This window comes from Myxocyprinus asiaticus, chromosome 47, assembly GCF_019703515.2.
Source record: "Myxocyprinus asiaticus isolate MX2 ecotype Aquarium Trade chromosome 47, UBuf_Myxa_2, whole genome shotgun sequence".
NCBI classification, from domain to species: Eukaryota; Metazoa; Chordata; class Actinopteri; order Cypriniformes; family Catostomidae; genus Myxocyprinus; species Myxocyprinus asiaticus.
The window spans coordinates 9,104,597-9,125,780 of NC_059390.1; the positions used below are offsets into that span (position 1 = coordinate 9,104,597).

At 38.2% G+C, this 21,184-nt stretch overlaps 2 protein-coding genes across 4 annotated transcripts in view; one reads left to right on the top strand and one right to left on the bottom strand.

Annotated features, from left to right (window-relative positions):
* Positions 1-16,341, bottom strand: part of LOC127436754 (tetraspanin-9) — a 29,501-nt gene extending 13,160 nt beyond the window's left edge. Inside the window, exons 1-2 of one of the 3 annotated variants that reach the window (XM_051691100.1) lie at positions 16,089-16,341; positions 1,048-1,127 (exon numbers count right to left, since the gene is read on the bottom strand). In XM_051691100.1, coding sequence (XP_051547060.1) covers positions 1,048-1,110 — 63 coding nt within the window. In that variant the 5' untranslated portion in view covers positions 1,111-1,127; positions 16,089-16,341. Of the gene's footprint in view, positions 1-1,047; positions 1,985-16,067 lie in introns of those variants that run through there. The other 2 variants (XM_051691099.1, XM_051691098.1) reach the window with 2 other exon arrangements.
* A 2,782-nt stretch (positions 16,342-19,123) lies between these two features.
* LOC127436589 (uncharacterized) lies at positions 19,124-20,308 on the top strand. Its single transcript, XM_051690856.1, has 2 exons — positions 19,124-19,271; positions 19,384-20,308. The coding sequence occupies exons 1-2, from the start codon at positions 19,124-19,126 to the stop codon at positions 20,064-20,066; spliced, it is 831 nt and encodes a 276-aa protein (XP_051546816.1). The 3' UTR covers positions 20,067-20,308.
* Positions 20,309-21,184: the final 876 nt, after the last annotated feature.

The window sequence follows — 21,184 nt, forward strand, 5'->3', positions numbered from 1 at the left end:
AATGTAATTTAATCCAATTACAAGTATTTGATTTTTGTAATCTGATTACGTAATTTAGATTACATGTAATACATTACTACCCAACACTGAATATAGCGCACATGAAGTTTGGGCTACTTTTAAGATTTTGGATAGTTTTTGGAGCACAAAAGCATCTTTCTCCTTTCATTTTTATCATATGGAAAAGAGTCCCTGGGACAATCAGTTAAACGTCTCATGTGTTCTATTGAATTAAAGAGTCCCACAGGTTTGGAGCAACATGAGGATCTACGAAGCCCCTTAGAGGACAGGGAGGGCATTTTTTTTCTGTAATAGTTGTGCATTCCGTTGCAATAGATTTGCGTTCACTTACAATTCGTTTTTTGTTCCCTCGCAATAGTTTGCATTCCCTTGCAGTTGTTTTCGGTAAACTTGCAATAGCTTAATCCATCCCTTATGAAAATAAACCATAATTTTACTACAGTAACCATAGTTCAACTATGGTATTTGAAGTAAAACCATAGTAACCATAAACTGTACCATGGTTTTTCTACATTACCTATACGTGAACTATGGTATAACCATGTTTTTTTTTAATAATATTTTTGGTTTTTCTGTATTATTATTACTATGGTTTTACTACAGATATCATGGTACATTTTCTTAAAGGATGGATTAAGCCATTGTGAGGGTAACCAAAATAATTGCGAGGGAACAAAACTTATTGTGAGACAAAACATTTCCAGAAAAAAAACTGTGCGTGCATTCTGTGCAACTAGCGGCACCTAACTTAATTGTAAAAACATTGTTTCCAAACAGGTTTCCCAAACACTTCCCTGTCTAACAGGCAGTCCCACCCCCTTGGTTGAGCCAGAAGTTGACATTTGGGGTCACTCAAACAGAGCAATGTTTTGATAGCATCAGAGCCATAATGTAGACTCTTTGGGAAGTCTACCAATGAATGTCATACGTAAAGATGTCTCTGCAGATGAATCTGGGATAAGATAAAGTATTTCAACATAAAAAAAAATGACACATGGCATAATTAGGGTGTAGTTTGTTACTCACCCAGAACAGCAGGTTGAAAAGGAACATCATGTATTTGACACAGCACAAGCATCCACGTGCCATCTTCAGCTTCTCAAACTCTAGGAAGAAGACAAACGACAAGTCTAGGTAAAACACCACATACTTCCCAGAGGCAGACAAGCACTTATCCTGATGTTTCCTTCCCAGCGGGGCCGTGACTACCGTGCCGTCTCTCAGCGTCGTTTGATCTTTGATATTTGACCCTCGGGAGCCATAAAATGCCCCTACAGCCAGACGGTGACCCCGACGAGTCGCCCGGGCAAACTCAGACTCTACACTGTCCAATGAGGGGCTACGATGGACCTCAGATTCGTGGCTTTCACACCTCTGCATCGTCAGGCAAAAGGCGGGCCGAGGGCATGATTCACAGTCTTGTTGTGCATGTGTTCAAATTCACTATCTGAATGAGACGTGAACTTGCACAGAAATATTCTTAACAGAGTAAACTTCCGAGGAATTCTGAGGTTACAGATGTCTCCTAAGTGTTGCCAGGACACTTTGTGCGAGATCACATCTCCTTTGTGTTTTCCTCGGAGAAACTTGTGATCTGTAATTCTGCTTCACTGACCACTCCTCGTAATTCTTTCTCCCTGTGTCTCCTATTTGTCTTTTGCTCCTTTCCGAAGTTTCATGCATGCAGGAACGCAGAGCATGTGCTTTCAACTTTCCCTGCTCTCTTTACATTTCGCTCCTTCACTGCTCTGGTTAAGCATGTTCCATTTAGTAGATTTGCTTTGATGCATGTACCACTTTTCCTGCACGCTCTCTCTCTCTCTCTCTCACTTTCCTGCAGTGCTCTCTGTGAGCTATTATTAGAGATCTTCCCTCACAGCTCTCCCCATCCCAACTAGCGGTCTGTCCCTCTCTGCATCATCCTACTTCCCTCCATACATCTCTCTCTCTTTTTTGGCTCCTCCTCTTCCATTCCGGCCAATCTGTTATCAGGTCAATGCATTTCCTCCCTTCCCTCATACCTGATTGTCCTGATAATGGAGATACAGTATCCAAAATGTGCAGTGCTTGGGTTCTCTACGACCAAGTTTGAGAAATAGTGTTTTAAAGGTTTCAGAGGTTGTGGTTGACTGAAATGGGTTTTTAAATGGCTGATCACTATATCTAGCCTCCTGAGACCCGAACAGGTTTGGAGCAACATGAGGGTCTATGAGCGTGGCTGCTGTGTGCATTTTCCATTTCCCTTTTTGATTTGTAACTACTAGCCCCTAATAAATATGTAAACCAAATAATTTTCCTAAAAATGTATGTCCTCATATGGAGAGAGCGGGACTAATTTGTGAATTTTTAAATAATACCAAGCTATAGAAAGCTTTTTTTAATCAAATTGTTTATGTTTCCAGGAGTTTTGGTTATTCATGTTTTTAAGACGTTACTGACATTACAGCTGATTTTCTGTAAAGCTGCTTTGGAACAATGTGTATTGGGTAAAGCACAAATAAAAAAAAAACTATCCAAATAAAATTTTTACTTGATTTGACTATCATGTTTTTTTCTACTTTGGCAAAAAAAATCTCAATGTTATTATATAATAACACAAACTTGTTATTCTGTAACAAGTAATGGCAAGATCGTCTAATCACATGCCAACCATGTTAAAATAAAATTATATATTATAAATTCTGAATCCAAGTACTGATTACCATTGTCCCATATCTGCCAACCATGTTGAGTGGTGCAAACATCATCTGCAGCCTGAAACTGAACTTTTGGTCAGATGTTTGGAGTAAATGCACCTGGCTGCATAGGAAAGCTATAGGATGCTCCCATGCACCCTATTTAGTGAATGACTTAACCTCCAGTGTGTTGTCAGTTCGAAATGCTCCTTATTTTCATCCTAACTCCATATAATGCCTCTGAAATCTAAATATTTCAGCCTTTGGATGAACCCATGGATTCTCAATGTGATAATGCACAGTGAATGTAGGATTTCTAAGGAAAAAAAATAGCGCTATTGTCCACTATAGTGGTCATTGTGTTTAACAGCATGCTGTTTCACGATAAATCTCTCAAATTTTTTAAATAGCATATCGGATGAAACTAGAGACTCAAATAGGTTTCAATGTCAAAACTTAATGAGTTTTTTTTTTTTTTACCAGTTGTAGTTTTGTTGGTGTTTCTCCCAAAGACATACTGCTGAGATCGGCGCCATATTATTTTGTCACATGACTTGTGCGTCAAAGGTTTAACCCTTTACTGACAGCCCAGAGTGTTTTGAACTGAGATCAGTCGATTAAAATAAAATAAAACTCTGCATAGCGTATAACGAAGACAAAACACACAGTACACGCAGAAGGATGCAGTGTCACACGAGGCCAGAGAGCAAGGTGGATGATGGTCAATATAATGCTGGTAAATCTAATACAATTGATTGACAGCAAATAAGCCCAACATAAAATTGTAAAAATTACATGAACACCTATTTTAAGCAATATTCACCCAAAATGTGCAAAACAATATTTGAAAAGAGTTTTATTACTCATTGCCAAGGCTGCTGGTAGATTTTGCAGGGTTCCCACGGTCATGGAAATATCAGTGAATTTTAAAATTGTGTTTTCCAGGCCTGAAAGAGTCATGGAAATTAATTAAATCTCAAAAGTCATGGGAAAGTTTTTTTTTTTTTATCCCCTTTTCTCCCCAATTTGGAATGCCCAATTCCCACTACTTACTAGGTCCTCATGATGGCGCGGTTACTCACCTCAATCCGGGTGGCGGAGGACAAGTCTCAGTTGCCTCCGCTTCTGAGATAGTCAATCTGCGCATCTTATCACGTGGCTCGCTGTGCATGACACCGCGGAGACTCACAGCATGTGGAGGCTCATGTTATTCTCCGTGATCCACGCACAACTTACCACACGCCCCATTGAGAGCGAAAACCACTTAGGAGGTTACCCCATGTGACTCTACCCTCCCCAGCAACCAGGCCAATTTGGTTGCTTAGGAGACCTGGCTGGTGTCACTCAGCACACCCTGGATTCGAACTCACGACTCCAGGGGCGGTAGACAGTGTCAATACTTGCTGAGCTACCCAGGCCTCCTCAGTTTTTTCTTTTTAATACATTTGCAAAGTTTAAAAAAAAATCTCTTTTATGCTTTGTCATTATGGGGTATGGAGTGTAGATTGATGATAATTTTTTTTATTTAAAGCATTTTAGCATAAGACTACAACATAAAAAAAATGTGAAAAAAATATAAGAGTCTGAATACTTTCTGAATGCACTGTACTTACTAAATACAACAATTGAGCCCAATTAGTCAACAGTAGAGTCCAGAGTGATAGTATTGAACAACAGGAAAGTGATTCACCATACAGTCCGAACTGACGATATTCTATATATATCAAATTGACAATATTCGATATATATCTCGATAATTATGTTTTTGCTCTGAAATAGCATGTTTTTTTTGTTTTCTTTCAATCAGAGGAACCATCAATTCATCTAAACAGATTGTAGCCAAGTAGAATTAATATTTCAAAGGTATTAAATAAAAATCTATTAAAAAATGATGAAGGCATATTTCCCAGAGTTTTTTCAATAAATTAAAACAAGGGAGAGTAAAATGTAATAATTTTCATTGATTTGCACGTTTATACTTATATTTAACATACAATCATACATGGAAGCTTAATACAAATTTTATTTACCTTCATATATTTTTACTAAAACATTTTTCTTTGTGAATGAACAAGGTGTGCAAAAACTACTACTTTTTTGGAAATCAGATGAATATTGCATCGTACTAAATTATTACTGTGGAACCCAGTCAAAATTATTATTATAATATAATACTGAATTATTATTCTTTTCAGGATAAGATTTGTTAAAGATAAATTAATATATTTCTGTCCTATTTACTTCACCCTAACCTGGGGTTTTTATTTTGTCACTGCCAGTGCAGTCTTGTTTATTTCACCTTCAACTGGAGCTTTTATTATGAAACGGGAAGTGCAACGTTTGTTTGACAGTTATGAACCGTTGTCAAACTCTCCTTTACAGTTCCACGTTTGTAGATTTGTATGATAACTTTATAGTGGTTACTAATGTTTGGAATTACGTGAATGCTTGAACCGGCAGTACTTCACAATGCAGGTGAACTGTGCTAAAACACTAGCCCATGAGCACACAGACCAGCACGTCGCTGGTTCATTCTGAACTTCAAGCGCACACAGACCATGTTTATCTGTCTTTAATCACAGCCTTTGGCAGTTAAATAATCACGTGATCATATCTAAATTTTTATGTTATTTTGATTAATTATTCAGCCCTGAAGGATCGTGAAATTAGTCTACTGATGCACTCTATGAAACTTACTGGCCAAATAAAAGGCTCATTAAAATCATTGCGATATTCAAAATATTGTTAAAAAAAGTGAATATCAGGCACAACAATGCCGCTATAACACGGGCCGCCATCTTTATTGTTTTGGTTGAATGGATCACATTACTGCAATCACATGACAACAAATACATCATTGATTTCAGATATATCCGTTTTCGAAATCCACACTACAATGCCAAGATGGCATTTTCAAATTTATCCACTTGGGGGAGCGTTTTCAAAAAGCTCCATTCTTGCTGACAAAAACGCCGCCACAGTGTGGACGGAAGGCCAAAACGTAGAGAAAAAGATGCATTTTCAAACAAAAACGTATTAGCGTGGACGTGGCCACAATATACCTCGAACCAAAATGCTAAAATTTGTTTGGATTAAATCCAAAAATGCCCCTAATAGGGATGTGTGTAGAGACAGAGAAAAACATACTAAAAGTAACAAAATAGAAGATAAACAAACATCTTCGGTGTAAAGCTACGCTTCATTAAACAAACTTTCAGTTTCCAGGACAATAGGTGGCAGTAGAGCCAAAACCACAAGTGCAACTGGGCTGATGGGATGAGCTAAAATCTTACTGCACCTTTAAGTGATTTGCTAAAGGGCACAATGGTGAGAGTTTAAAGATCAACCTTCGCAGAGCTTGAACCATTCCATTACCAGCCCCGATCAGCATCAATTCAGTGTGAACCAATTATAAAAGAAATGTTCCTTTTTTGGGTGAACTCTTCCTTTAACCACTACACTGCACTCTCTTGGACCATTTAAAAATAGCAATTTATCAGTGTCACTTCTGCCAAATGCGCAACTGTAAACATAAGCTTTCCTGCCATTGGATCAAAATCGTATGAGTTGTGTTCATCTACCAGGCCTGTATATAAGCTGCGATACAACAAAGTGTGTGCATCAGAACTGTGTAACGGTAGTTGTTACACTTTCCCAAAGCTATTTATATTTGTGTGTGTGTTTAAGGTGGGATCGCTGCGTAAATATGAGGCTGAATTTCTTCTTCATTTATAGGACTTGTGCTTGGATATTTTTTTGTATTTTTTAAATGTTATTCCTTCCCTCTGGGGCCTTACCACTTCTAATTAAATTGCATTGTGCACTGTGATCTTACGTAACACATCTAATGTGTGTGCTTGTGTTGTATGGTGCTGACTCAACTTCTTTCTTCCTCGTGACATCAAAAGTTCTCGGAAAGCTTATTCGACAGGCTTTTATTAGCGAAAGAGTGTTTAACTTTGCTGTAACTGTGGACAAAACTGTCGCATAGCTCCTCATAAACACACAGTCAGCAAACTCATACACCTGTATTTGCGAGGACCTCCCATACATTATTGTTCTTATAAAGCAAATTATATTTACTACACCTTAACCATTTTACAGACACCTTTTGGCATTTTAAGATTTTAATTAAGACATTATTTGGTTTTTTATTAGTGTGTGGAGTCTAACTATATAACTATATTTCTATAATATTGTTATAAATTGAACTCATTAACTTTATAAAACTTAAGTTTTACTATATTACCATTCAAAGGTTTTTCATGAATTTTCCGAAATGGGTATAGCGAAAAAAAAACAAATCTGTGCTTAATATGCTTTAATTCTATTAAATTTCACATCTATTCCTTATTCTGTTCTGCACACCTTATGGGAACAGCAAATGTAGTTTGTGTTAGGGGTGCACTGATCGATCGGCCACCGATCGAAATCGGCCGATATTCGTCTTAAATCTGTGATCGCCAATCGGGCCTAGATTTAGGGCTGATCTTTTTTGCAGCATGCAGGGAATCACAGATTTACTGCTCCTCTAATGAATGAGCGCTTTCTCAGCCCTTGAAGCATGACAGAGTGGTCTTTGGAGGGTGAGCTGTTGGCAGTTCTAAGTATTCACGAATTTAAACTTTTAGATATGATGTAATTCACATGAATATGCCATTTTGTTTTTAAAAGTGTGTAAGAATTACACGTGTATGAATATTAAGTTGCCCATTTTCTAGAGTCATTACGGTAGCAATTCTGACTCGCTACACAGTGAGCATGGAGAGGATAAAGAGACTGCAAATGGGTATAAAAATGAATTAAACTACAAATAAACATACAAATACATATCTGAGTATGCGTGAAGTAACATAAGTCATGACAATCAGATGTTGTGTTGAGCGATTAAGACTGTTTGAGCGATCATGAGGACTTTTAGCTTCGCTCCTTTAAATATGCGGTGTCAATCAAACATGCGGCTCTCCAGGTTCTCTCAATATCTCAGTCACTCATCTCAGCGCTATTCTGTGAGGATCCCAATTTAAATCAGATTAATGTTGGTCACAATACCACTAATAACAGATGTAACTGTTTAACCTTCAATAACTGCACCTCGTCTTCACGCATTTGCTTAATAATTAGTGATTTGTGTTACAACAAGAGACCAAAGACTGTAAACAAATTATAGATATTAATAATTTCTCACTGGAGCAGTTTTAGAGGTTGTAATGGATATATTTTTCTTATTTTTGAACATCTCTGCTGTGTATGATGCTCTCATGGTTTCTGGTTGCCAGTATGTCACAGTGACCTTTTGATACTGACAGCAGAACTATTCATAACTGTTTTCAATACAAATAAATGTTTGCAATTCACAATGGATGTAATTTTGGTAACACTTAATAAAAAGGATTTCTTTAACATTAGTTAATGCAATAGGTATCATGTACAAACAATGAACAATATATTTTTACAGCCTTTATTAATTATAATGTTACTTAATAAAAATACAATTGTTCAAAAATGTATTATTGTTTAAAAACGTATTAGTAAATGTTGTAACTAACATTAAGTTCATTAGTTCATGTTAACTACAGTAATGTTGTTAAATAATGTTAGCAAATGGAACCTTTTTGTAAAGTGTTACTGTAATTTTACTGTGTGGGGCATAAACATATAACTGTAGCATATAACTTGCAAAAGTGTGGTAAAGGGCACTTTAAGAAGAAAAAAAATAAATAGAAATCGGTATAATCGGCTGATCTTATTGTTAAAAAAAAAAATCAGAGATCAGTATCGGCCTCAAATTTCCCGATTGGTGCATCACTAGTTTGTGTCTGAGTGTCAGACCCAAATAGCTCCATATGTAACACCCTTGTGAGGCTCTTCTGGAATATTATATGGTGTGCAAGTCTCTCATGGCTGCTGTCCGTGTGTCGGAATAGAGAGAAAGGCTGGCGTGGTAGTGCAGAATATTTGCTCACAGGTACTTAACACATCCAGCCTCAGCTGCGAGATGGAAACAGCACTCATATATTATGCATTCAGAGAGGACAGTAAGACTTCTGATGTCTGGAGAACTTCATCTGGTTTGTTCCCCCTTAATACAGTTCAGAAGAGTGCTTTATAAGTTTAAAAAAAATGATAAACATCTTGCAGATTCAGCAAAGGTTATGCATATGCAGAACTGTGTATTTCTAGACTCAATTTCTTCCAAAACTACTGAGATGGCATGCAATATCACACAGGCACACATATAAAGAAAGACGTATACCAAAAGAAAAGAAGTGCTGTCCAGATGTGTGTTTAAGGAGTATTAATTAAAGAGGCTCTGAAGAAGCACAAATCTTCCGCCTCATACAACATTTTATTGAACATCTGTCTGCCAATCTGCTCAGGGCTTTACACACACATGAAATGTCCTTAGATCCTTCAGGGACAAAGAGCTTTATCAGTCTTTATACTAAGAATTTTTCACATTGTGCATGATTGTGTTCTCAAGCAGGATGTTTTGTTCAGTCGGACACTGGCTTGAGTGCAAATCCCACTCCGATGCACTCCACAGGGAAATATTCCCTAACACTCTGCCCTATATGTAAATGAACTACCATTAGCTCTGCGTCCAGGGAATGCTGGTTAACATGCTCAGAAAGAGCACTTTCAAACACTTTATTAGAAAAGGATGTTGAGTTTTGGGAGAGGCTGAATAGATTTAGCACTGGGATTCATTAATTTCCATCCTCCAGTAAACAAAAAGCAATTGTGAGCTGCCGTATGAGTTCCTTTCTTGGAATCACACAGCATTTGTAGTCATTAAAGGGATATTTCACCCCAAAATGAAAATTCTGTCACCATTTACGCATGTTGTTCCAAATCTTTATGACTTTCTTCCGTGGAACAAGAAAGGAGATGTTAGGCAAAATGACAGCTTCAGTCACTATTAAATTTTACTGCATTTATTTTAATTCCATACAATGATTGTAACTGGTGACCAAGGCTGTCAGTCCTTAAAGGGATAGTTCACCCATAAATGAATTAAATGTTTTTAGAAGAATATTTCAGCTCTGTACGTCCTCACAATGCAAGTGAATGGTGACCAAAACTTTGAAGCTCCAAAAGCACATAAAGGCAGCATAAAAGTAATTAAAACGACTCCAGTGGTTAAATCCATGTCTTCAGAAGTCATATGATATGTGTGGGTGAGAAAAGTAATTTTTTACTATCATTCTCCACTTTCACATTCTTCTTTTATTTTTGGCGATTTGCATTCTTTGCATATATCGCCACCTACTGGGCAGGGAGGAGAATTTATAGTAAAAAAGGACAAATATTAATCTGTTTCTCACCCTATCATATGGCTTCTGAAGAAACAGATTTAACCACTGGAGTCTTATGGGTTACTTTTATGCTGCCTTTATGTGATTTTTGGAGCTTCAAAATTTTGGTCACCTTTCACTTGCATTGTATGGACCTACAGAGCTGAGATATTCTTCTAAAAATTTTCATTTGTGTTCTGCAGAAAAAAAGAGTCACACATCTGGAATGGCAGTAAATGATGAGAGAATTTTCATTTTTTATAAATGCTAAACTATGCTGAAAAACATAGTAGTGCACAGAATCATTCTCCTACATGCCTTAAATAAAAACTGTCACTGTATTTACTCAGGCTAAATGCCAGATTATAACTGCACATGAAAAGAAAAGGTAACCTGGTCACATACTATTTCTGTTTCATTTTTGAAATATTTGTCGTTCGTCTCTGCCTGTTTTTGGGCAAATATTGCCTACAAACCCTTGCACGACAGAAGAAAAAATATTTGCAACCATTTTCTGATGGAAATGTGTGTTACTAGAATGCATCAAGGTCTGTGAAATCGGAACACAATTTTATAAGGCTGCAGAATGTCCTAATAATGGTGGACTGGTTTACTATATACCCAATAGTATGTACTTTCACATCACTGTACAGTATGTGCTTGAAGTACATAGAAGTATTAAGCAAAGTGGAATTCAGCCTGAGACACTTTTCAAAACACAGCAGTTTCTCAAATAGGTGAGATCAATCTTTAAAGTCTATTAACTATTTGACCTCACAATGTACTAAAATTCAAGTATGCATCTTAAGTTAGTATTAATTGCAGATGCAAATAACTGAAAGTCCAGGTTCAACATTTTACAGGCGTATAAATGCTGTCACCTTACCTAGCTACCATTTAAAAGAACATCAAATGAAGTTAACTTCATTATTGAGAGAAAGAGGGGCAGACATTGCCTCTATTTTATCAGAGCTAGTACTGCTGTTGAATACCACAAATGTGTGCTATAGCTGATCTAAACTCTCTTGATAAACATACATTCATGTTTTTAACAGTTATGCATTCACACGCATGCATGCACACATAAAAGCCTTTTGAACGCACTCTCTTGGGTTTTACATTAGTAATGAGCTTCTGTATCGCTGCAATTTCTGTCAACACACATCAAGGCCATGCTAGAGAATATAGAATAATGCACAAAATCTTATTTAAGTCACATCGGATTGGATGTTTGCAGCACGACTAAACTGAAGGCAGAAATATCCAAGTAACCTCTAGCTTCTTTTCATTAGTCTTATAGCATTTTAAAAGTTAAAATCACCCACACGAACAGGAAAATTAGATTAAAGATGTCTTCATGCATCAAATCTTTCATTTCTATTGTCAAAACTGAAAAAGGACACAGGATAAAAGAGAATTTACCGGTAATTAATTGCCTTTTGAAAGGGAAAATCTTGAAACTAGTTCTTCTGAATGTGTGTGGAGTTTGAGGTTAGTTCAAGAACTACATAAAAGGCTTAATTATTGTAAAATACCCTTTGACAAGGGTATGCAGCACAATATGTACAGAAGGTCTTTTCTCTGCATGACAATCTGTGCTGTTTCACAGCTCTGTCTCGTTCCTTTTTTATTGCGCTCTCTATTCAACAAGAGACTGCACTCTCCCTGACCTTCTTAATACTTTATTTCTCTCTACTGTTCTCTGATTTAAGGAGTATTTAGAATTAAGGGTTAGGGTAAAAGCAATTTTACCTTTAGAGGTAAAAGCAATTTTGGGTGGCACTGCCCTCTAGTGGCATAAAATCTCTGCTGCTTGTGTTTGGCAAGACTTGTTCAAGACTGCATACATAACAGATCAAACATTTGGCACACATACTAATTCTTTATTTGTATTATTTTACACATTTTAGAACAAAATGTCATTAATGTCATTAAAACTATGCAACAACACCAAAGGAAGTATGGGGATTATATAGTTACCAAAAATATCATATCTAAACTAGCGCATATTGTAGCTTTTTCAAAGTGTATGTTGCTATTTAGTCCAAATCAACCATTTAAAACAAACTAACATTTTTGAGCATTTATTTGTCTACATAACATAATTTCAAGCATTTAGACCAAGAGGTTTTTAAGATCACGAGAAACAAGAATGTTGTCAAGTGTAGAGGTTTTACTGATTTAAAACAACTATTTTTATATAAATTAGATTTTTGCAGATAACCAATAGTTCCAAAAAGCAATTATCGGTTATCGGTTAAAGCCGATAGTTACCGATAGTTTTAAAAATTATTATTCTTTTTTTATAAGGTAATAAAAATTGAACGCTCTGGAGAGGTTTTGCTGTTAAATAGATATACGTTAATAATAAGTACATGTTGATACCGTTTTTTATGTTGTGTTTGTATGTTTTATGGTTGGAATCAATAAAATTGTTAATAACAAAAATAATAAGTTCATGTTAATGTTCATGTTCATTTTGACTGACGGTGTCCCAAGAGAAAAGGGAAAAAGTCTGTTTTTATTTCCAGATCACTGATGATCTACTACTGGTGAATAATAATCTACTGTTGATGAATTTCTGCTTATACAGTATTATTAACCATAGCCACTACGACAATTTTTACTTTATAGTGTTTATATTGTAATACATTTTAGATGATTGTATTATTGTATGTCTTGTTTCCTGTTTGTAAGAGCTGGGAGCACATACTTTTCAAATTAAGTCCCCGGTGTATTTTGGGCTTGTTTACAGTTAAAATTCCTGCGTTATAGACCAAATCTTATTTTTTGTTTTAGGGATATTATTGGGATTTTGGTTGTAAAATAAACTGCATCTGCACTGTGAACCTTAATGTTGTCAAAACTGGAAAAAATCAAGTTGTCTTAATTAAACATCATCTGAAGTTTTGGATTCATAACTCAAATATCCATGTTCCTTGAATTTATTTATCCTAAATGGTCTTTAATTATTTAATTATATTTCCTTGGTCAAAGGGAACTTATGGGGGGCAATTAACTAGTTATTATTAAGAATTAATAGAGGTTTTGGCTCTTTTTTAGTATTCTTTATGTTGTTTTGTCGCAAATAGTTGTTTCATACGATGTCACCATTAGAGGGATCGGTGTCCCCTTTAGTCAACTTGGACTCTGCTGATTCTATTTCAGTTCACCTTGTGCATTTTAATGGAAAATGTATTTTATTTCATGACTGACTTAAAATCGGTTATAATCCTCTTCATTTGGGGGCCTGGGTAGCTCAACGAGTATTGATGCTGACTACCACCCCTGGAGTTGAGAGTTTGAATCCAGAGTGTGCTGAGTGACTCCACCAAGGTCTCCTAAGCAACCAAATTGGCCCGGTTGCTAGGGAGGGTATAAACACGTGGGGTAACCTCCTCATGGTCACTATAATGTGATTCTCGCTCTCGGTGGGGCGCGTGGCGAGTTGTGCGTGGATGCCGCGGAGAATAGCGTAACAAGCTCAATGAGCCACGTGATAAGATGCGCGGATTGACGTCTCAGACGCGGAGGCAACTATGATTCATCCTCCGCCACCCGGACTGAGACGAATCACTACGCCACCACAAGGAGTTAAAGCGCAATGGGAATTGGGCATTCCAAAATCTAAATTTAAGACAATTCAACTAAAATTATTACGTTGAAACAACAATATTAAATAGCAAATATGAGTTAAGTCAACTTGCATCTAGCTACCTTAACTTTAAAAGTTAAGTTCATTCTATCTGAACACTAAGTTAAGTGAACTACACAAGTTTTACCCAATTTAATCGAAGGAACGAGTTTACACAATCAACTGAGCAAAGTCAACTTCTTAGGCTTTTCAGTGTGGGATTTGATTCATTTTGGACTCTTGGAGCCTCCATGTCTGTGCCTGTCACAGTAAGGAAAGACAAGATTATTATTATTATTTTACATTCAATAAATCGTTTTTATAAACTATCCGCTGATTAATCGGTTCTTTGCCTTTTGCAGCTGCCTAGTTATCAGTGTGGCAAAATCCACCATCCTAAAATAAAGTATTATCGGCCAATATTAGCCTTTCACCGATATATCGTATCAGCGTATATTTTACTGATATGTGCAGATATGAAAACTTTTTTCAGAACATATAATGCAGAAAACAATGCTTTAGAATTGGTGTCATAACAATGTTTGTCCAGTAGAGTGCGCTCCAACTCCATTGTTTACAGAGCTGACTCTGAACTGACGGTGGCTCTGCAGACAGGGCGGAGTTATGCGGTGCGGAGTTAAGTGGTCTCTTCTCGGTAAGCTGCTAACTAGTTTGTGAAATACATACTGGAAAGTTAATAAACAATGACCCCATCATTTTCGCTTTTCAATATAACTAATATAACGTTAACCCTGTCCCTGACAACCGTGTCACTCGTGTTTATCACATCTGTTTGCTGTTAGCCAGCTATAGTGTGTCAGTGCAGTCAGTAATGTAGCAGATTGAAAGGTAAACATCAGAGTATCTTTTTGCAACTCAGCAGACAACAGTGCAGTGGTGGATTGTGTCTGCTGAGTGTTCACTTCACACTATGTTGTTACCTAGTTGGTGAGACGCAATGCTGGTCCATCTTTTGCTCCCCATGACAACGAGCTTATAGCTAACTAGCTAATCACATAGCTACTTTTATTGCTTGTCAGTTGAGTGGAAGCTAATGAGTAAACATGTATTCACCAAACTGTTTTGTTCAGGACTCACAGTTTGGTACCCTCTTCAACCGAACAATTCCAGTCGTTGCATTTCTAAAATGTAATATTTAAAAGTCTGGTTTTCCACCATTGAAAGTTTCCCACGAACTTGTATAGCAGAATAAAGTGTAATACCGCTGCTGCTGTTTTTCTCTTGTCTCGGCAGGTGTAAATACTTCTTGTTTTACAGCTTGCTACTAATTGACTGGCAGTATTTATATAGTCAGCATTTGACTGATACTTAACAGTACTACTGATGTTTATTTAGCTATTTATTTATTTTTATTTATTCTTTATTTAAATGGTCAGCAACTGACTGATACTAAACAGTACTGATGTTTATTTAGCTATTTATTTTAATTTATTCTTTATTTTAATGGTCAACATTTGACTGATACTAAACATACAGTACTGATGTTTATTAAGCTATTTAATGTATTTTTATTTATTCCTTATTTTCTCAGTGTTCGTTTCTATAATTTGTTGACAGTGAATAATAATAATGTCAAATGTTCTTTGATAAAAATATTTGTTTAAGAAAGCAGCCTTCTGAGTACCTTTGCATAGTCATATTGGTGCAAAATTGGTGCACAATCCACATAGAAAAGGTCTTGAGCTGTCATTCCAGCTCAAAAATTAACTATATCGGTCACCATATCGGTAATCAGTGAATTGTCCCCCTCTAAAATCGGTATCGGTCGGGCTCTATTAATTTGTATTTGTAATTTTTCACTTTTTATGTAGTTTCTTATCGAGCTGCAGAGTCTATCAGTCTCTCTGTTGTGCAGAGTCATGCAGCAGCTGCTGTCAACTACAGATGCGCTTTTTAGATCCGCTAATTCTGCACATTCCTGTGCGGCGGATCATCACAGCCTGCGGCTCCCGCACACACTTCACTCTGGCGTCCACTATCTCTGATGGGAGGGTAAACAAAAGCCAAAGTAGCCTAGTTTGATTAAACTGTAGGCCTAAAACACAGCTGCACTCATTCCACTATTCCGTTTCTACGAACAAGGCCAAATGTACTTCATTAATGGCAGCATCTGAGTCTGCCAGTCGCTTATCTTTCCATATCAAGTGTGCGTGTTTCCGTTTGGTTTTTGCACAGCTTAGATTTTTTCACTCATCACCCTTCAGGAACGTGCTGATCCAGTGCGCATATTATATATATATATATTTTTTTTTTAACCAACAGTTCATTTTAAAAAAATGACACACATAACAAAACAAACTAGATATATTTATCTACATTTAAAGTAACAACCGATATGTATCAGCAGTGCCATAAATAAACAAACTTTAGGCTAGTAAACAACTCCAGATGTTTAAAACTAGTGTTGCTTTAACTCACCTTCTTAGCTCTGAAACTTACGTGCTTCTGTTTTCCGACTTGCTTTCTTCTTCGCGTAGGAAACTCACTCCTCACTCACTTTGGAGTGTTTTTGTCCATATAAAAATAAAGACTCGATTAACTGCGACCTTCCGAGCCTAAACGCGTACGAACCATCGGTAAGCGCACTTCTACTTTCATTGTAATCGAGAGAGAGAAAAAAAAAATTCGTCAACTCGAAACAATCGGAATGGCACTAACTTTTCCCACGAACGGAAACAGTGAATCAGGAAAGATGGAGAGGCGTGACTTCAGTCCGTTTACGGGCAGACGGGGAACTGCTGCAAATGAACGTAGCTGGAACACTACAAGCGTTTGCCAGCAGGGGGCGCCCATTCACCTCCACTGCCACGTAAAGCCTGATTGTAATTCTTTTAAAGATGTTTAATGTTAATTATGTGTATGTTAAATATAGTAAGTAAGCTAGATTAAGCAAAAGATTTAACCTCATGAGACACAAAAAAGGATTTTGTTTTTGTAAATATAGGTGTTGTTCTGACACCATTATAGTGTTAAAGGAATAATTCAACCAAAAATGAAAATTCTTTCATCATTGTCTCACCCTTAGACCTTCCCAGATGTGTATGACTTTCTTTCTTCTGCAGAACACAAATTAAGATTTTTAGAAGAATATTTCAGCACTGTATATCCATTCAATGTAATTGAATGGTGACCAAAACTTTGAAACTCCAAAAAGCATATCAAATCAGCATAAAGTAATCCATAATACTGCAGAGGTTTAATCCATGTCTTCAGAAGCGATATGATAAGAGTGGGTGAGAAACAGATCAATATTAAGTAATTTTTTTACTATAAATCTCTACTTTCACTCTCTTCTTTTATTTTTGGCAATTCACATTATTCATGCATATCACCATCTACTGAGCACGGAGGATAATTTATAGGAAAAAAGGACTAAAATATTGATCTGTTTTTTACCCCAACCTATCATATCACATCTGAAGACATGGATTTTAACAGTGGAGTCTTGCGGATTTACTTTTATGCTGCCTTTAAGGGCTTGTGGAGCTTAAAAATGTTGCTAGTACCTATTCACATGATTTTTAAGCATATTTCAGCCAATAAATGAATTGTGCCTTTATTTTCAGAATAGACAATTGTGTGGGGGGTAGATTGTGCAGCTTAAACAATGTAAAAAAAATAGTAAGTCAATTTCATTTGAAAAAAAAAAATGTAGACAGGCCTTATTTTGTGCATCTACATTATGTTTACATGCATCAGTCTGAACAGAACATCCTGTACAGTAACAAAATGGATGTAAAGTATATGCTATTTCACATTCCCTTCCGTCAGTAGTGTACAAGAAATGGTGGATCTGGTCAAATTAAAGCTGAGTCCTGGTGTCCATTTTTAAGACACCAAAGCATATATAGACCATTGCATGTATGGCCCAGTGTAGATGGAAGGGCTTGTTTGAAACAATGAAAACAGTGCATCTGCATATTTTTGTAGCATAAATAGACACAGAATGGCCCTTAAAAGCTGTTTTATGAAGTCCATGCATTTGTGAGTAGGTCCCAGTGAAGGCTGAAGCCCTTAAATAGGATCACTACCTCTAGGTCACTGTCTTCCTCTCTCTCCTTCACTCTCTGCTCTTCTAGCAGGGCTACCAGTGCATCCCTCTGCTCCACCACATCCAGCATCTCGTAAAATATGTCTTTCCTCCGCTAAATCCTCCTCTCCTGTGTGATGGTCTGAAAGTTAGTTTAAATAGACACAGTGTCATGTTGTTATGTGTCTACTGTGAAACATATTAATTGAAGAACCACTTATGTAGAAAAGGAAGCTGAGCTATTAATATAGTCTTGTTTCTGTGCCTGCTTTGACTGTCTACTGCCATGCACTCTCTCAGCTCCTGTTGCAGACGACTCTGTCCGTCCTTCAGTTCCAGCTCACGTGCACTACAATCAGACCACACAGACGAGCATACAGTAGAGCAATTAAACAATACTACACCACAAAGCAGTGTTGGGCAACTTTCAAGATTTCAGAATTGGCCCTCTTTCAATTCATGAATTTGAATCTAATTTATCACACCCACAGGATGTTGAAATGGAATGACAGGAAGAGGAATTTACTGAATTGCAATTCAAGAAAATTCACCACAACCACACACATTTTGCAAGATCACAAAAATCAGTAATTAACTTCTTAATTTTGATTAAATATGCATGTTTATTCCCTGATATGTAGAATACATTTTTCTCAGCTGATTATTACATGTTTCTCTAAACTATGTTCAGTACTGTCAAAACAGTTACCACAGCCATCAAAACAAACCACTGTATACAACTTATCAGATCAATTTTCAGATATAATTGTTGTGAATTTAGGCATTCAAGGAAATGAAATGTTCTTCCAACATAGTCCATAAAATGAAAGTTAATTTATATGCATTTATGTATTATACATACATACATACATACATACATACATAATAGAAATGTCTTTTTTTTCTCTTTCTCTTTCTCTCCACACCCAGAATATTATATATAGTATATCACAGTATAACAATATATACTGTATATTAACAAATATACTATATATAATACTGACATACTATAATATACTGGATAGATAGATAGATAGATAGATAAGAAAGAGTGACAGACAGACACACAGACATACAGACAGATAGATTAGTGTCGTGGTGGGGGCGTGGTTTAGCACCGGCTTGTGAATGGAGAGCGAGATCGGGAGCTGAGAATGGTAAGGATCATCACCTGTCAATGATTGTTTCTAACAGCTGTTTGTCATTGCAGTGAGAGTTGGAAACGGATTTAAGAGTGAGTCAGATGCCAGTGAGGGGAGAGAGAGTGCTACCACGTGCCCACAGAGACTCGTGTGCATGTTAATAGAGTGAAGTCTGCTGAAAAAGCACGTTTTTGTAGTTGAAAAATAAACACCATTTTGTGTTGGAACACGCCGACTCCCGCTTCCTCCTTGCACCCCCATCACGAACTTGTTACACTGGTGCCAAAACCCAGGACTGAAGGATGAAGAACGCTGACATGGAGGCCTCACCTCTGGAGAAAAGACCCTCGCCAGCATCCACCAGTCGCAGTATCAGGCCCTCCTCGAGCTGCGCACAGAGCAGGAGCAGCGGTTCATTGTGCTTCTACAGGCCCAGAGCTTGCTACGCCAGTTGGGGGCTACCGCTGCGACCCCGGACCCCGCGACCGCCCCGGCCCATGTTCCACTGGTCAAGATGGGCCCCCATGATGATCCAGAGGCTTTCTTTGAGCTCTTTGGGCAGGGGCATGCAGTTGGCCAAGCACCCAGTGGGCGGTCCACTTATTACTGCTGTTGTCCAGGGAGACCCAACTCGCAGTGCAGCAGTTACCAGCAGAGAACCTCCTTGCATATGCCGATCTAAAGAAAGCCATTCTGCAATGGGTCAGCCAGACACCTGAACAACAGCGCCAATGCTTCCGCTCACTGACCCTTGGCGAGCACGGCCGCCCATTTGCCTCTGCCCAACAGCTCTGGGATGCCTGCCAGCGGTGGTTACTGGCTGAGCAACACAATGTCGGGGCTGTGATTGACCTGATGGTACTGGAGCAGTTTATTGCTCGGCTTCCGAGAGTGACGGCGGAGTGTGTCCAGTGCCATCACCTGGCGTCGCTCCAAACGGCCATCCAGCTGGCAGAGGACCATATGGCGGTGTATTCGGGAGATCCTCTTTTCTCTCTCTCTCCTGTCTCCCCTCACTCTCTCTCCTCCCCTCTCGTCCTATACCTCCTCCCTGGAAATGGGGAATTCCCCCTCCCAAACCGGCTCCCCAGCTTCATGGATTGCACAACCTGCTGGTTTCCCCTGTCCCTCTCTGCGCTAACTCCCAGGTCGGTGAATCCGCTGTTGCGGGCATGGGCGGGAAGTCTGGGCCAGTTTGCTGGAGCTGCGGGAAGCCCGGGCATTTACAGGACCAATGCCCGATGATGGAGGTGGGGACATTGGTCCGGGTCCCTGACACGCCGCAGGCCGCCCCGATCGAGCTGGGATGTACCGCATACCTGTAAGTATTAAGGGGGGTACATACCAGGCCTTGGTGGATTCGGGTTGCAACCAAACCTCCATCCAACAATGCCTGGTTCAAGACGAGGATTTGGGTGCTTGTCATAGGGTGAAGGTGAGGTGTGTGCATGGTGATATCCACGATTATCCCATAGTGACTATTACTATTCAATTTCGGGGACAAAAGCATAGTGTCTAGGCTGCGGTTTGTCCCCGCCTCACCCATCTGCTAATCTTGGGTAAGAATTGGCCAGCATTTACCACTTTATTTAGAGAAATTTGTGTGGATGGATCCTGTAACAAAGCGTCTCGTGTGTGGTTTGCGATGCGCTGGCTGGGGAGGTGGAGCCGGGGCTGTCTAAGTCAGCTTGCGTCAGGATGATGTAAGGGAGGGGGAAGTCTCGGCTTCCCCAGCCCTTAGAGTATTCCCCATAGGGGATTTCCCTCTGGAGCAGATGCGAGACGAAACCCTTAGGCACGCCTTCGACCAAGTGAAAGTAATTGATGGCCAGACATTGCACTCTCATATCTGTACTTTTCTATTGTAAATGATCGGATGTATGGCATGACACAGAACTCAGACAAAAGAAGATGCAACCCAGTTGTTGATACCGAAGAGCTGTCGGGAAATGCTATTCCAGATGGCTCATCATAATGAATAACCTAGTTAACCTTAACCCCATAATTTGGGGGTAAGCAACCCCAGAACAACACAGACACATTAATACACAGAAATAAACACATACAGACAAGCAAACACGTAAACATACACCTCAAATACAAGTACAAACACAAATACATCAAGAAAGACAGATACTTTGGCAATGTAACAGAAAACCAGATAAGGAAAACCAAAAGATCAACAAGATATATAGTCAAAAGGGAAGTCAGGCAAGATTATTTTGTTTTTAATCAGAGCCCTTTCTAAAGATACCCAAAATAAAAGTTATTGACTGCAAACAACCATTCACCATCACTAGAATTTCCTTCGTCCTCTTCCTCCTCTTCTTCGTCTTCTTCTTCAGAAACATTCCCTTCCTCTT